At 54.0% G+C, this 17,343-nt stretch overlaps 1 protein-coding gene across 6 annotated transcripts; it reads right to left on the bottom strand.

The window, feature by feature from the left end:
- Positions 1–642: 642 nt before the first annotated feature.
- CBLC (Cbl proto-oncogene C) lies at positions 643–16,855 on the bottom strand. 6 transcript variants are annotated; one of them, XM_045987550.1, is made up of 13 exons: positions 16,445–16,854; positions 12,859–13,005; positions 12,436–12,592; positions 12,066–12,187; positions 10,617–10,754; positions 7,177–7,264; positions 6,347–6,478; positions 4,708–4,866; positions 4,124–4,192; positions 3,281–3,426; positions 1,030–1,145; positions 831–905; positions 643–720 (listed from the first exon to the last, which is right to left on the bottom strand). In XM_045987550.1, exons 1-13 carry the CDS (start codon positions 16,795–16,797, stop codon positions 701–703), a joined length of 1,722 nt encoding a protein of 573 aa, XP_045843506.1. In that variant the 5' UTR covers positions 16,798–16,854; the 3' UTR covers positions 643–700. The 6 variants fall into 6 exon arrangements, 5 of the variants coding, with proteins under 5 accessions (XP_045843506.1, XP_045843505.1, XP_045843508.1 ...); XR_006816195.1 differs by lacking the exon at positions 3,281–3,426 and having other exon boundaries at positions 16,445–16,853; XM_045987549.1 differs by having other exon boundaries at positions 643–905.
- Between the last annotated feature and the right edge of the window lie 488 nt (positions 16,856–17,343).

Raw genomic sequence — 17,343 nt, 5'->3', positions numbered from 1 at the left:
ACTCTGGGCTCCTGTGGCACCCCCCCAGCCCTCCAACCCCGCCCACTGGTGGTGTCATCAAGGCCTGTCTCCCACCAGACTGGGGGCCACCAGGGGGCAGTGATTACTGCTATAAGCGCCTGGGGCCGGGCACGGGGCTTGACTCTGGGGGTGTGGATTGGTTTAAACTGTGAAGTGAAGGGAAGCTTGGGTCCCTCCGAGATGAGTGATGAGGTGGGGAGACACTTCCTCAGTTTGATTTGCACTGGAAATCACTGGAATCCTTCTCCCAGAGTGGAATGGAGAGAGGAGAGGGATAAGAACACTGGGCAAGGTCAGGTACACGACTCTTAAAGAAATGTGGGGTCTTTTTGACTAGGGGACTTCGTACTTGGATATCTGGTTCTGGTTCCAGAAAATTCGTTTGCATTCGTGGGGAAAGAGGGATGGCTGCCTGATTCTCTGAAAACTTGGGACTCTGGACTCTTGGGTCTGAGGGAGGAGGCTGGGAGCCTAGACTCCTGGATCCAGAAGAGCTGTGTCCCCCACTCACCCCTCTAGACCCCTGGGTTAATGGGGGGTGGAGATCAGGCCTCAGGGACCCCCATTCCCAAGGTCAAGCTGCCCCCCGGATGACGGCTGAACTTTCTCCACACACCTGAGGACAACCAGGTTTGGCAGTTTATTATTCACAAACCCCTTCTAGCCCCAGGGGCTCCCTTTAGCAGCACATTTGGGGCCCTGCGAGGCAGAAAGAGAGGTGGGTTAGATGGTATCACAGCCCAGTTGGGGGACAGGCAGGGCCAGGCCCAGGGAGGGAACCTGGCTGGGCTGGGGCAGAGCAGACTCACCGGCCCCCATGCCTGGGCAGGGAATCATGGGCCCCCCAGGAGCAGCCGGAGGGATGATTTTTCCCTTAGGAGTCTCTGCAGTGGAGAGAGTTTGAAGAAGGGCTGTCGATTTCCTAGGACCAGTGTTTCCCTTCTGCTCCCCCCATCCCGTCTTCCCCCACACCCAGGTGTCTTGGACTCCAGCTGCCTCTCCACTTACCCTGGGGCTTCCTCCCTGGCCTGAGGACTGGAGGTGATTTGCCATGGAGATAATGCCACAGTCTTAATTCTTGGTAAGGAAAGAGGGCCCCGAAGTCTGGGGAGGGCCGGAGGTGCCTGGAGAGAGGAGATTAAGAAATGTCACAGCTGAGCTACAACTGTCTTTCATTTCACAGGTCCAGACAGTGATGACACTTTGGTGGCTGGGGGGAGGAGGAGGAAGGGACAGTACAACAGAATTGTCCCTGGTCCATGTTGTTTTTTCCCCTAGCACTTCTGGCTTGAGTAGGAAGTTTTGTTTGTCCATCCATCTACGCATTCCTCCATCCATCCATCCATCCATCCATCCACCCACCCACCCATCTTTCTTTTTTTTTTTTTTTAAAGATTTTGTTTATTTTTATTTGACAGAGAGAGATCACAAGTAGACAGAGAGGCAGGCAGAGAGAGAGAGAGGGAAGCAGGCTCGCTGCTGAGCAGAGAGCCCGATGCGGGACTCGATCCCAGGACCCTGAGATCATGACCTGAGCTGAAGGCAGCGGCTTAAACCACTGAGCCACCCAGGCGCCCCCCACCCATCTTTCTATCCATCCAACCATCTTTCCATCATCCATCCATCCATCCATCCATCCATTCATCTTTCTTTCTTCCTTCCATCCATCCACCCATCCATCCATCCATCCATCCATCTTTCCTTCTTTCTTCCGTCCATCTATTCATCCACCCACCCACGCTTTCATCCATCTAACTGTCCATCTTTCCATCCATCCATCGACCCACCCATCTACCCATCCATCCATCCATCCATCCATCTCACAAATATTCTCAGAATCTACAGTGTGTCTGGCACTATTCTAGGTTCTGAAGAGAAAGCTATGAACCAGGCACACAAATCTCTGTCCTCATGAAACTGATGATCCACTGAGCACGAGGCTTACCATGAATAATCAGCTCACAGATAAGGAAAATATCCAGAGAGTGAGTAATCAGTGCACGGACAAGGAAACATCCAGAGAGTGTTAGATGTTCTTCAAGGAACTGAGAAGGCATGGGGAGAGTAGGGAGGTGACTAGATGTAAGAGAGGCCGTGGAAGACCTCTGGGAAGGGGGCGGGGAATTACACAGAAGGCTGAGAGTAAGAAAGATGTAGTCAGAGGTCCTGCGATGGGTGGTGGGCTTGCTGGCCTGTTAGAAGAACAGCAGAGGTTCACTGCTGCTGAAGAGGAGTTGGGGGGGATGGTAAGAGATCGGAGAGGTGGGGAGGGGTCAGATCCCCCAGGCCTCGTGGGCTACAGAGAGCATGTTGGCTTTTTCTTGGAGCCCTGGGGAGCAGCGGGCAGGGGCTTCTGAGAGGTCAGGGAGGGATGTGAATCCAGGTTACAAACACTCAGTCTTGCTCATTTCATCACAACCTGGGGGGCCCATGCCAGGCTTATTGCTATTCTCCATGGAGACAGTGAGGATGGGAGAGGTCCCCAGGGGCCAGCAAAGTGCCGGGGTCCCACCAAATGACAGGCTTGCTGCCCAGAGGGAGGTTTCTCAGGTGGAGAACAGCAGTGTGGGAGTGGCCTACGCAGACCCCCAGGACATGGACACAGCCCCCTTTGCCCCACGCCCACAGCAGCCCAACCCCCGCCCCCACGCGGCTGGGACTGGCATGGTGCCCATTTCACAGACAGGAGCACAGAGGCCCACTGGAGCGAAGGACAGAGTCTGGAGTCTAGAGCCAGGGGCCTGGGGGCCAGTCCCAACTCTCTCATCTTGAGCTGGTGACCTCCACATCAGCTCTGCGTAAGAGAGATCGTAACAGTACCTACCTCCCTGGGTTGTCATGACAATTAAATCAATAGGTCAAGAGCAGTGCCAGGCATAGAGCAAGTTCTGCACACGTTAACCGTTCTCATTCTGGCGGTCACTTTGCTGGGCAGCGGCGCCCCCCCGCCCCCGCCCCCTGGGGCCACCTCTCTCTTGCTGCGTGTTTTGAAGAACGAAGGGGTAGGAGTTGACTGGGATTTGAATCAGGCAGGTTTGGGGAGCAGAGGAAAGGGCATGCCGGTGGAGGGCCCAGCCAAGGCAACGGTGCACCCCTGTGGCCCCCCTTGGCTCTCCATTCGGGCTGTGTCCCCCTCATTGTCCTCAGGGAGCCAGCTGAGTGCCTCCTAATGTTTCCATTTGCTTTTGGCTGCAGGTCTGGATCTGTTTTTAGCTTCCCTGGCTGGTGTCACCGCCACCCCCCCTTCCTGCTGGCTCACTTGTTTGCTGCGGTCGAATCGTGTTCCCGGACTTCCTGAGCTGTTTGTTTGAAGACAGCCCTGTATTGATTGAATCTTGCGTGCGCTCGGCCTGAGACGCTAACAGAGACCGGCCCCTCCCCAGCAGGCCAGGGGCTTGGAAAATCCTGGGGTAGGAAGTACGGGGTGGGGGAGAGAAAGAAGGCTGGGGCTTGCTTAGAAAATAAGCAGCTGATTTGAGGGTTCTCTAAGTGCCCCCCGCAAACACCAGATTCTCTTGTATCTGGCTGTGAGGTTTGGGCGAGTGCGATCACCTCTCTGAGCCTCCTTCCTCTGGAAAGTGAAGAGGGGAACAGTTTTGACTCCGTCGGCTGCTGGGGACACCCAGTTCAAGGAGTCCATTCAAAGTCTCTTCACTGAATACCCGGTGTGTGTCAGGTACTGTTCTAGACTCGGGAGACATACCAGAGAAGGCAGAGGCCTAAAGACTGTCCTCTGGCAGGTGGTGAAAAGAACTATGGAAATCAGCAGCACAGGGGCTTGGGGGGGGAGGTTCTTATTATCAGTAAAATAAGGTGGTCAGGGAAGGCCTCCCTAAGGAGATGAGAAAGCAAGCCTGGGGAAAGGAGGTCTAGGCAGAAGGAATGGCTGGTGCAAAGGTCCTAGGGTAAGACATGCCTGGGATGCTGGACAGAGAGCCAGGAAGCCAGTGAGGAATAACTAAGGATGAGAACAAGAGGGCATAGAGGATCGCCCAGCACCTTGTCAATGGGCGCAAAGATGAGTGCTGGGCCTGGGGCCCCTGAGAGACCCCAGGGCTGAGTAAGACCTGAGTTGCCCACCTCAGACCAGCGCCTGACTCACCACTTTCAGTGGGCCTTTAGCGGGAGACACACTCAGCTGAGGGGGCTGTGGGGGAGCTGAGGAAGCCACCTAGGAGAGACAGAGGGTGAGGAGGGGACTGAAAGCTGCCATTGTCTGCCCCCTTACGTGTCCTTCTGCTCAGAGTCCCAGCATTCAGACACTTCTGGCTTTGGAGATAGAATGGAGAAGGCAAAGTCCTAACCCTCAGGAGAGTTACAGCTGGAGAAAGAGCCCCGGATTCTTGGGGGAAGCAACGGTCCAGCTTCTAGGACCCCAGAATCCTGTCACCAGCCACCTCCCCCTTCAGATCCAGGACTCCAGACCCCCAGTCCCCTCCTCAGACTCAGGAGGGAGGCCTTCAGTCTCCTCCCCCCTTGGATCCAGGAGCCCAGTCCCCTCCTCCCTCAGACTCAGGAGTCTAGGCCCCCAGCCTCCTCCCTCAGACCCAGGAGTCCAGACCCCAAGCCCCCTTATCCCTCAGACCTAGGAGTGAGGCCCCCAGCGCCCCCCCCCGACTCAGACCCAGGAGTCCCTGGCCCCCAGCACCTCCTCCGTCAGACCCAGGAGTCCCTGGCCCCGCTCACCTGTCCCAGCTCCTCCTCCCCATCTTCCTGGTCACTGCTGTCTCTCAGGTGCTCAGCAGTGGCCCTGGCTTCCACTGGCCTCACTTGGAATTGGATACTCACGGCCTCTTGGCCCTTGATCTCTCTGCGGCAGAAGGGGCAGGTCTGGCTCTCCGAGTGCTAGGGGTAGGGTGGGAAGGGACTGGGTCAGGGTCTCGCTGTCCTCCACCGTGTCCCTTGGGATCACAAGGGCCTACCTCCCCAACAGTGATGTGCTGAGGAGAGACGGAGGGAGATGGAGAGAGAGGGAGAGGAGCCAGGAGGAGAGGAGCTGGGGGGATGAACGGGGGGGGGGGGAAGAGGGTTGGGAACAGAGTGTGAGGTCAGAAGGGGGGCACAAGCGGGGAGCCCCACGGAGCGAGGGTGTTGCGGGGTGGGGGGCTCAGCTGTCCACAGGCGATGCTGTTGCCTAGAAATGCCCAAGGTGCTTGCCGGGGCGCCTACGAACTGTGGTGAGCCCCACAGAGACATCTGCCTTGCAGCCACGACTGGGGCCAGTGCTGCGGTTCTTATGAGCCCAGGATACACCTCGGCGACAGCCACCAGTGAGCTCCGAAGAACCAGATGATGACTCACAGGTCGTGGGGGTTACATGGCAGGACCAGGGCCCCACAGCGAGGTCCCAGGTGTAGAGAGAGGGAAGGTGCATGCACACGGGGCTCTGCCTTTATTAGGGGATAAGTGGGGTGTCTAGGAATTCATGGGTTCACTCTTTGTTGGTGAATTTGAGGCATTAGAACGTGGGAAGGACAAAGCACGGTCTTCCGGGGTCAGCCATCTGACCGGTTCCCCTGGGCTTTCTAAACGGGGGACTTCATGAGCTGGGGGGCCTGGTTCCTTATCGGGTTTTGCTAGCAGCTGCGTCCCACAGCTGGCAATATGTGTATCCAAGATGAAAGTCTTTGGAACGCACGCCTCGGCCATCAGATACTTGTCCAACACCTCCGTTACCATCAAAAACCCAGGGCGCCTGAGTGGCTCAGTTGGTTAAGCAACTGCCTTCAGCTCAGGTCATGATCCCGGAGTCCTGGGATCGAGTCCCTTGTATGGGGAGTCTGCTTCTCCCTTTGACCTTCTCCCCTCTCATGCTCTCTCTCTCTCAAATAAAGAAAATCTTAAAAAAAAAGAAAATTAATGTCAGGTCCTATACTACCCAGGGGTCAAGAGCCCTGGCTTCCGGGGGGGGCCTTTGCAGAGGGTTTTGTGGGCTTGGATCCTCACTATAGCCCTTGGGAGGTTGGCTACTGTTAGCTCCGCTCTCCAGGGGTGGAGCCTAAGGCTCAGAGAGGGGAAGCCACTGGCCCCAGATCGCCCAGCCAAGAACAAGGAACAAGGAGCCCTTTCCACGGGTAATAACGCAGCCGGAGAAGGAGGAGCGGAGGTGAGAGACGCAGAGCAAGATGGAGACAGAGGCACAGACAGAGGGAGCTGGGCTCCCGCTCACCACTCCTGAGGGACCCTGAGCACATCTCTGCTCTCCCTGGGCCTCAGTTTCCCCATCTGATCCATGAGCATTGCCCTACGTGGGTGATCCTCTAGGAGGGACTTGTGCCGTAAAGTTGGGGGAGAACGGGCAGGACAGTAGGGCGGTCAGACCCACCTGCCAGGCGGCCAGACAGCGGCTACAGAGCAGGTGCCCACAGGGCTCGATTTTCACATCCTTGTTGCTCTCCGCGCAGATCTTACAGAGCTCGAACGTGGAGTCCATGGCCCAGTAGAGCTGCAGCTGCTCCTAGCGGGCGAGAAGACGGGGAGGATGGCAAGGGGCCTGTCAGCCATGGGGATCCAAGTCAGGGCACAGGAAGAAAGCCCCAAACTTCTGTGCCAGCCCTGAGCCCTCTGAAGTTCAAGGTCGTGTATCCAGCAGCCTCCTCCTTATACCTTGTTGTGGGCCTCTGTCTCCAGGGTGGTCTATACTCAGGGTTGCCAGATTAAGCAACTAAAAACATAGCATGCCCTGTTAAAGCTGATTTCTGGGTAAACAATGTGGAATTTTTTAAGGTCTAAGTATATCCCAGATGGTGTGTGGGATATACTTATACCAAAAGGTTTCACTTGGCATTTCTCTCTCACCCATGGGGTGGCTGTGAAGACCAGAAGTTATACAGGGGCTGTCATCGGGGGAAGCTCAAGTGCGTCAGCCATTCCAATAATCTCAGCAGTATCACTTCCTGGTTTAAGCCCCGCAAAAACCCCTGGGGAGGAGGCAGAAGGAGCCGTAGTTTCCAGAGAAGGAAGAGAGGCAGAGAGAGGGGCCAAGTGATTTAACCCAGCTCACATGGCCACCGCACCAGCACACATACCCAAGGCCTCTGGGATTCTAGGCCTGACTTTGTGGGAGAGAATTCAGGAGTCGAGGCACAGTGTGGGGGTGAGGGGTGGGGCAGGAAGCAGGGATGGGGCGGTGGGGGGCAGAGGGCGCAACCTCACCTCTGACACATGGATGTAGGGATGGGGTTTCATCTGGTAGAGTTCAGTCAGGTCTGGGTTGTGGTTCTTCCCATCTGGGTAGAGGTAGCTGGGCGAAGGGAAGAGAGGGGTACTGAGGGACATCTAACATCCCCCACCCCAAGAAGCAAGGGCTCCCCGGACCCTGCCATAGGCCCACGGCCCCTGGATGAGCATCTCTCCCAAACCCATCATTGGCCTGGGAATCTCTTCCCTTCCCTCTCCTCCCACCGGGACTTTCCAGGGCAAGTGGTATCTCCTCGGATCCCAGGGCAGGGCCGTGTCCCCTCAGAGCCCCCCAAAAAAGGCACATTAGACCTAAGTGTCCCAAGGTCTAGAAACACAAATCAGATCAACAGGAACCAGGAAACTGAGAAACCAGGAAACCCCAGGCTTCACCCTCCCAGAGAGCCCCATCCTTGAGTGTTCGGCTCCAAATACAGGAGCGTCTTAGGTCATGCATTGCTGGAGCAACCAGCCTCTAGTCTTGGATTAGCAAATCAGAAGGACCCTTCTAGACTGTCTACACTCCTCACTTCACATATAGTTATGGAAGTTCACTGCAGGAAAGGTAACAGCTCAAGGCCACAGGCAGGGCCTGGAGGGCCGTGGGCAAGGTCTGAGAACTGGGCTGTGCACCCTCTGGGTCACAACTGTACCCTACAGCGGCGCCAGGGTCCCCTGAGCCTGATGGGTCTGCCGGGCCAGCCAGGTAGAGCAGAACAGGTAGAGCTCTCCCACAAACACACTGTGTGCCCTGCGCTGGGCAGCTCTACCTCCCTGCATTCAGTTTTCCTTTCTGTAAAATGGACATAATCATGCCCGGGGAGAGGGGGGCGGGGCAAAGATTGGTGGCGGCCATAAAACGCTTCCTCCACACTTAAACACATCCAAAGAGAGAACTGCTATGATCAGCTTTAGACCCCACAAGCCACCTCACTGTATGGTAGAAAGTACTTGGAGTCTCTTCCCCTCTCTCCTCGATCTGTCCATCTTTAGAATGGGTAGTGGGGTCTGTGTGCTGGGCGACACGGGGCGGAGAAAGGGGTTAAGACTGATTGATGAGGGGCGCCTGGGTGGCTCAGTGGTTTAAGCTGCTGCCTTCGGCTCAGGTCATGATCTCAGGGTCCTGGGATCGAGTCCCACATCAGGCTCTCTGCTCGGCAGGGAGCCTGCTTCCCTCTCACTCTCTCTGTCTGCCTCTCTGCCTACTTATGATCTCTCTCTGTCAAATAAATAAATAAAATCTTTAAAAAAAAAAAAAAAGACTGATTGATGATGTTCATATATTCATTTCATTTCTAGAATCTTTTTTCTCCAATGAAGTCTGACCTGGAACTCAAGACACTGTGGTGGGTGAAGGTCCATATTCCGAGCCCGGCCTCAAATCCCAGCCCGTGAGCTCAGCGGCTGTGTGACCCGGGCAAGTGGCTCTGTCTCTCTGTGCCTCAGTTTTTCTCATTTGTCAGGTCAGAATATACGAGTATAACCGATAGAGCTTCATTATTCTTGGATTCCGTTTCTGCAGACGTGCTCCCTGCTAACATCTGTCACCCCCAAATCCAGTCACGGTACTCCTGTGGCCATTCACCAGCTGCGCAGCATGGCAAAACTCTGAGTCACCTGATGCGTTTCCGGCTGAAGTTGGAGAAGGTGACACTCGGCCTTTTCATTTCACTTCCTCATGCTATAAACGAGCATCCTTATCAGTGCATGTAGTGCCATGGTTTTTGTTTTGTTTTTTTTGCATTTTTATGCATTTTGTTGGTGATTTCGCTGTTTTAAATGTCCCCGAGACAGTGCTGGAGTGCTGTCCAGTGTCCCTAAGCACAAGGCTGGGCTGAGCCTTATAGGGAATATACAGGCATCGGATGAGCTTCATTTGGACTTGACTTCACTGTCAAAGAATGGACTACACATTAAATAAGGTGTCTTTAGGTAGAAAAACACATAAAGGTTGCTACTGGTTACCAATAAGGCAGCAATTGGTTGACAAAAATGTGACCAGACGGGACGCCTGGATGGCGCAGTCCGTAGAGCTTGTGACTCTAGATCTCGGGGTCATGAGTTCAAGCCCCACACTGGGTGTGCAGCCTACTTAAAATTAAAAAAAATATATGGGACCATGGGGCACCTGGGTGACTCAGTGGGTTAAGCCTCTGCCTTCGGCTCAGGTCATGATCCCAGGGTCCTAGGATCAAGCCCCACATCAGGCTCTCTGCTCAGTGGGGAGCCTGCTTCCTCCTGTCTCTCTGCCTACTTGTGATTTGTCTGTAAAATAAATAAACAAAATCTTTTAAAAATATATATATATAAATATATTTATATAAAATATATTTATATAATTAATTAATTAATATTTATATATTTACAATATTTATATATTATATAATTTATTATATTATACATAATATAATATAAAATTTATTATATTATACATAATATATTATATATCATATATTATATATATTTATATATAACTATATATAACTATATATATATATATACACATATATATATATGACCAGAATCTTGCGGGAAACTACACCTGTATTTGCCCCATAAGCCGTGGCTCAATGTTCTATAAATCAGTGTTCCCAGGGACTTTACAGAACTACCATTAACAAGAACAAAAGAGAACGGACTGCATATCTATGTGTCTCACATCATATCATTTAGATATGCCTGGGAAGAAAGTTCTGGCTTAAGGTTCAGGGAGAGACTCGGGAAGCCCACGACCCTTTTCCGCTCCCCTCCGACCCAGGGCAGCTTCTGAAAGAGGGGCTGGGGGGCAGCCAAGGCTGGAGGTTGAAAACACCTGTCCAGCTCTCTGCCCAGTTCTTTCTCCTTTAACGGTCTAGATTCTAGAACAGGATATGGGTATCTATAAGCCAAAGATTTTCAGCAGAATTCCCAGGAACAGAGCCAGTGGGGTCGGCTCCCACACACTCCTTGCAGCCACTTGCTATTGCCCATGGCAGCTTTCCGTGAACCAGAAAAGGTGCCCTGGGGGCGCCTGGGTAGCTCAGCTGGTTAGGTTTCAGACTCTTGATCTCAGCTCAGGTCATGACCTTAGGGTTGTGAGATCAAGGCCTGGGTCAGGCTCCACCCTTAGTGTAGTGCCTGCTGGAAATTCTCTCTCTTTCTCTGCCCCTCCTCCTGCTTGCATGTGCCTGTAGTAGCTCTCTCTCTCTCTCTCTCTCTGCTTCTAAAATAAAAAAAAAAAAAAGAAGAAGAAGAAGAAGAAATAGCTCCCCTTCCTCAAGACCCTTGTCTGCCGCCTACTGGAACAATGTAGTATTGCAAATGTACGATGTCTGCCCTGCGAATTGTGCCCTGAGGGATCTTGGGCAGTGCTCAACACAAGCCACTTTTCCAAGCGCATTCTGCTGACACCCTCCCCCTGCCAGGATGGGACTCACAGGCCTTCTTTTTGTCCATCCAGGAGTGCTTGGAACAGGGGTTTGTTGAGAGGGATGGTCTGCAGGATGCTGCCATCTGAGCTCACGTATCCAATGGCCCATTGACCCAGACGAGTGCAGCTGGGCCGGAAGATGTAACTGGAGGAAGAGGTTGGTAGGATGGGGTGAGGGAGTGGTCACTGCTGTCCACTGGGGACTTCCCAGCTGCCCATTCTGTTGGAGATCCAGGTGTCTAAGTCTTTTTCTCTTCCTCCTCCTTCACTGGGGCTCAGACAAGGTTGTTTTTATCTTGGCCAATCAGTGCTTTTTTTAGGACCCCTGACCATAGTGACCACTGAGATTTTTTTTGCTAGAAGTATCAGGAGCAAGGTACCCTATTCCTACAGAGGTTGCTAAGCTGGTAGAGTGTACAGCTGGGGCGTCTACAAACCTTTTGCCACCATAAGGAGAGACCATGTCTGAGAATGAAGCAAACACAGAGAGAAGTAGACCACAGGGAAGACACAGATTCCTGACAACAGTGTTTGAGCACCTAGATCGAGCTGTGCCTGAAACCCCATACCTGGTCTTTTCGATCACGAGAATTTATCCATTCCTTTTCCTTTCCCTTTAAACCAGTATGAAGTGTAACCGGGAGAGTGCTAACATACTTGCCGTTACTGGAGTCAGCCTTGCAAGACTCATGAATGTGACCTCCTATTCCCTCAACATCCAAGTGTTCCAGGTAGCTCAGCCCCTCAATCCTTAGCCCTCTGGGAGGACCCAATAGCTCAAGTTTCATGGCTTGAAATCATTTAAGGACTCAGGTGTTTGGATCCCAGTCTCCTACTCCAGCAAGTGTGTGTGTGTGTGGGGGGGGCATTTGACAGAGATCACAAGTAGGCAGAGAGGCAGGCAGAGAGAGAGAGGGGGAAGCAGGCTCCCCGCTGAGCAGAGAGTCCAACATGGGGCCCCATCCCAGGACCCGGGGATCATGACCCGAGCGAAGGCAGAGGCTTTAACCCACTGAGCCACCCAGGTGCCCCTTAAAAATTTTTTTTGATAGACTGTACAATATGAGCTCTGACTCATCAGAAATGGATCTTACCCTGGGGCAGGGTCTTCACCACCACCACCACCACCAACCCCACCCCCCCCACCCCCGGCCCCAGTATTGTTCCTTTAGCTGCTGGATTGTGAGAAGGTGCATTGTGAGAGTGTCAGAAGAATGCACATTGAAAGGTGGCGCATGTTGAGCACTGCCCAAGATCATTAGGCTCCTGGGAGGTCCCAGGAGATGAGGCACTCAGCATCCTACCTCTCAGTGCTTGGCAGTCTAGGGTCACAGGTTCTTCAGCCCTTCCGTTCTTACTCCCCAAAGGCTGGCTGGGCTCCCCCAACACCCCAGACCTTGATCCAGACCCTGGAACCCCCCAGCAGCCTCCTCCTCCTGCGGCCCAGCCCTTTTACCTGCCTGGCTTGTCTCTGCAGGTCTGCAGACGCTCTTGGACCTCATCATATGTGAGGAAGGCCATGTAGCCCGGGTGGTTGACCGCCAGGAGCTGCCAGTTCCTGAGGAGTGTTGGCCATGGCTGGAGCGGGGAGGCATGTGGGTCAGGGAGGGGCCGAGGAAGCCTCCCACCTCTCATGCCACCCGGGGTCTCAGAACCCAGTCACCCTGCTTTCACCTGGGGCGGGCCTCAGGAATCTGATACAGAAGACCCCAGATCCTCCCTTTCCCAGGAACCACAGGTCTGGGATCCCAGCCCCTCTTCCCTCACCAACCTCTCCTTCCCCCAGGACCCAAGAATCTGGGCTTCCAGCTTTGGCCTTTGCTGACCTGGAAGAGCCTGGTGAAGATGTCAAACTCGAAGATGGACACGTGGCCACTGCAGGTGAGGTTAATGGTGGAGCGCAAGGCCAGGGCCGTGGAGCCTGATTCCACTGGGTGGCAGGTGCACAAGAGTGACTCAAACTCAGCCCAGGGCAGCACACACCTGGATGGAGGGGGTGGGGTATGCAGTGGAGGAACCTGGATGGGAAGACCTCTGAGGAGGAGGTGATTGGGGGCCTGGACTCCTGGGTCTGAGGGAGGAGGCGGGTGGGGCCCTAGACTGCTGGGTCTGAGAGAGGAGGTGGCTGGGGGCTGGACTCCTGGGTCTGAGGGAGGAGGCAGCTGGGGGCGAGGACTCCTGGGTCCCCTAGGGCAGGGACAGGATGAGGCGCTGGAGTTAAAGGGCCCCGAGGACAGGTGCTAACTCACCGGGCTCCACAGTGCTCCCTCCAGAAGGCGTGGGCCTGCGCCTTGATGGGCTGGTAGGTGTGCCCACAGTACTCTCCCTTGGGGAAGAGCGCACCCAGTTCCGCGTGCATGTAACTGAAGATGAGGGCCAGCTTGGCCAGCTGCCGCCTGTGGGGATGGGCTCTGAAGGCCTGGACTGGACTCCGGGCCTCCCACCGACACCTGCACCCCCTGTGGGAAAGACCCACACGCACCAGGCCCCCAGACTCTAACCAAAAAGTCGATTCCAAGATGGCCTATGGCAGTGCCGACATCTCCCCTCTGCGAACCTCGGTTTCCTTACCCATGAAGGAAAGGGAGGCGCTGCCCAGGATCCCAGTCATCCTCCAGCAAACAGACCCCAGCCTCCACCTGCTGCACCCCAGGGGTGCCTTGTCAGAGGTGGAGCCCATGAGAGCCGAGGGCATTGGGAGCGGTCTGAGAGCAGGTTGCACTGGGAACCTTCTTGGTTTTAGCAGCCCTGGGGGGGGGTGGACCCCTGTGCCTTCTCCTGCCAGTGGCCCCCCTGGGGTATGGGTCAGGATGGGGGGGTGCAGAAAAGGGTAGCTCTGACATTTAGCTGCGGCATTTTGGGGAGGTTCCTTTATTCCCCCTTATGTCAGTTTCCCCAACTGTGAAATGGGTATAAGTGCAGCCCCTCTCTCAGAGGGGCAGCAGAGAATGCCCGGCGTACCTGGCATGCAGCTGGCACTCAGTGCACATTCCTTTTTACTATTGGCTTTATTATTATTATTTTTAAAGATTTTATTTAGGGGTGCCTGGGTGGCTCAGTTGGTTAAGCGTCTGCCTTCAGCTCAGGTCATGATCCCAGAGTCCTACGATCGAGTCCCATGTGTGGGGCTCCCTGCTCAGCGGGGAGGCTGCTTCTCCCTCCTCTCCCTGTCTATGCGTTATCTCTGTCTCTTTCTTTCAAATAAATAAAATAAATAAATAATATTTTTTTCTTTTTTAAAAAGAGGGGTCTCTCCTCTTTAATAAAAAAAATTAAAGATTTTATTTATTTATTTCAGAGAGAGAGTGAGCATGAGAGAAAGACAAAGAGAAAGCACATGAGCAGGGGTAGAGGGAGAGGGAGAGGGAGAAGCAGGCTCCCCGCTGAGCAAGGAGCCAATGCAGGGCTTGATCTCAGGACCTTGGGATCATGACCTGAGCTGAAGACAGAAGCTTAACCGACTGAGCCACCCAGGTGCCCCAGATTTTGGAAACTTGATGGGAAAAAGAAAATGTGAACTATCTTATTAATTATTGCTTTATACTGATTACAAGTTGAGATAATATTTTGGATAGTATTAGTTGAGTAAAGGGAATGTTATCAAAACTCACTGCACCTGTTTAAAAAAAAAATCTTTCTTGGGGCCTCCGGCTGGTTCAGTTGGTAGAGCAGGCGACTCCTGATCTCGGGGGTATGAGTTCGAGCCCCATGTTGGGTGTAGAGAATTTTTTTTAATTTTTTTTTCAAGATTTTATTTATTTGACAGACAGAGATCACAAGTAAGCAGAGAGGCAGGCAGCGAGAGGAGGAAGCAGGCTCACCGCTGAGCAGAGAGCCCGATGTGGGGCTCGATCCCAGGACCCTGGGACCACGACCTGAGCTGAAGGCAGAGGCTTTAACCCACTGAGCCACCCAGGCACCCCGAGAATTTTTTTTTTAAAGATTTTATTTATTTATTTGACAGAGATCACAAGTAGGCAGAGAGTCAGGCAGAGAGAGAGGGAGAGAGAGAGAGAGAGAGGGAGGAGGAAGCAGGCTCCCTGCAGAGCAGAGAGCCGGATGTGGGGCTCCATCCCAGGACTCTGGGATCATGACCTGAGCCGAAGGCAGAGGCTTTAACCCACTGAACCACCCAGGTGCCCCGGGTGTAGAGATTATTTAAAAATAAAATCTTAAAAAAAACCTTCTGTAATATGTCTACTAGAAAATAAAAGATTACATATGTGGGTTGCATTAGATTTTTAGTGGGGAGTGTTGTTCTAGAATCTTCTTCAGAGAGTTGCTAGAACCCTAGTAACTAGAACACTCAACTCAGATACTCACTAAGCCCCTATGCTTCCTACTTTCTAGAACAGTGATTCTCAGTGGAGTTATACCACCTTTCTAAGGAGCTTTGAGAAATTTACTTGACATATCCATTACGGTAGGGAGGCTAAATTGTGGGGGAGAGTCCCCAGTAGCAAAATTTGCCCACATCCCACTCCACTTTCCAATGTCCCATCAGGCATCCATGAAAGTGGAGAATCTATTTTAAATGATCTAAGCCTAAAACCCAATTCCATTTTACAAAAGCATTTTCTGCACATCTTAAATTTTTACTGAATTTTTACAGAAATTCTACGATCCTCTGTAGGGAAGGAGACTGTTCAGTGACATAGGGATTCTCCCTAGAGGTGCCAATGTCTGACTAGCCCTTTCTGCTTCCCAGAATAATTATAATTGTGTCCTGGCATTTTCATTTAAAACATAGATAACGTTACTATGAAGGGCATTCTTTTTTTTTTTTTAATCATCCCTTATAATACAGTTTGGGTATTATAGTGATTTTTAAAAAATTATGCATAGTTTAACCTATGCATTTTTAAAAAAAGATTTTATTTATTTATTTTACAGACACAGAGAAAGAGGGAACACAAGCAGGGGGCATGGGAGAGGGAGAAGCAGTCTCCCCGCCAAGCAGGGAGCCCAATGCGGGGCTCGATTCAAGGACCCGGGGATCATGACCTGAGCTGAAGGCAGACACTTAACCGACTGAGCAACCCAGGCGCCCCTAACCTATGCATTTCATTTCAGGATGAATTTGAGCCGACAAAAGTATTTGGCTGACAGGGTTGAGAGCCGCTGGTCTGGACCTTGTTTTGAGCTGGGATCTAGAGCCCAGACCTCACCTGCTCCTGTCACCCAGCAGCCCCTTCCCCAGAGTTCAGAAGAGGCTGGGGGAGCGACAGAGAAGCCCTGGGTCCTGAGCTAGGTGTTCCTCAGGAACCAAGACCAGGGGGCCCTGTGTGTCCCCCTAGGCAGGGGCAGTGATGGGAACGTCAGTCTATCCCTCCTCATGCAAGAAGCTCCCTGGGGTCCCCACATTCCCAGGATGTGTGTCTAGGCCTCTGGGAGAGTGGGGCAATGTGAAGCGTGCTGCTGGATGGCCAAGAACGAGGGGAAATGGGGAACTGAGGGCATAGGTGTCCAAAGAAAGAAAAAAACTGGGTTGTTCGGTTTTACAGGTTCTCAGGGAGCAGGGCTTGGGACTTGGACTCCTGGGTCTGAGGGAGGAGGGGCTGGGGACCTGGACTCCTGGGTCTGAGGGAGGTTGGGACTGGGAGCCTGGATCCCTGGTCTGAAGGAGGGCCTGGGAGTCTGGACCTCTGGGTCTGAGGGAGGAGAGGCTGGGGGGTCTGGACTCCTGGGTCTGAGGGAGGAGGGCCTGGGGTCCTGACCCCTGGGTCTGAGGGAGGGGGGTGCTGGGGGCCTGGAGGCCTGGGTCTGACGGAGAAGGGGGCTGGGGCCCCAGACTCCTGATCCCATGTCTTCTCTGGGGCCAGGGCGGCTGCTCACCTGAGTCTGGAGCCCTCCCGGAAGAGCTCGTCGTTGGCAGTCCTCTCACCCCGGGGTGGCAGCAGTGCCGCCCCCTGCCTGCTCTTGGCCTCCAGGTTGTGAAGGTAGACGGTGAGAAAGTCCCTCGCACCACCGGGACCCTCGGGGCCGCCTCCGCCGGCCGCCCGCCGGGCGTGGGCCACCTGGCGCAGCAGCTGCACGATGCGGGGCAGCAGGTCTCGCAGCGAGGGGGGGCTGGAGGCAAGCCGGGGGTCCCCGCATTGCTCTTCCAGGCGCTGCAGCCGCCTCACAACCCGGCCGAGCGTGCGGGCCTCTCCCGACTGCCACCCCCAGGGGGCTGCCGCGGCAGCCATGGGCACCCGGGTTCCGGGGGAGGTAGGCCGGCGGCGGGCAAAGGTGCGGCCCCGCCCAGGGTGGGGGCGGGACCCGGAGAAGCGGGGAGGGGACACAGGTGCCCGTGTCTCTGGAGGGGGCGGAGTCTGGGGGGATCTGGCCCTTGAGTTCCTAGAGATGGGGTTCGAAAGTCTGATCCCCTAAAGAGAGCTGGATGGGGAGGCTGCGGTGGGTGGGCATAGGAGGAGCCTTCAATGGGTAGGAATTGTAGGTAGGATGCTTGGGCCCCTTCTGACACCGACTGGAGGCTGGGTGCCAAGGTTGCAGTGGAGGAGGGGCTGGGGGAGACCTGAGGCTTTGGGGGCTGGGAGCTTAGCTGTCCAAACCCTGCGGGGAGATGGGGCTGGGACGGAGCACTCCTGGGGCTTTCGGACCCAGGTCTGGATCTTTGGCTGGGGCGTGGGATTAAAGATCAGAGAGCTGAACTTTTTAGGAGTAAAGGTCGGGGAGATAGTGCTATCCCTTTGTCCCGGACAAGGAAAGCATAGAATGACCGGACTCCTTGG

This window comes from Meles meles, chromosome 19, assembly GCF_922984935.1.
Source record: "Meles meles chromosome 19, mMelMel3.1 paternal haplotype, whole genome shotgun sequence".
Lineage (NCBI taxonomy): Eukaryota > Metazoa > Chordata > Mammalia > Carnivora > Mustelidae > Meles > Meles meles.
This window is presented reverse-complemented; position numbering and strand designations above follow the sequence as displayed.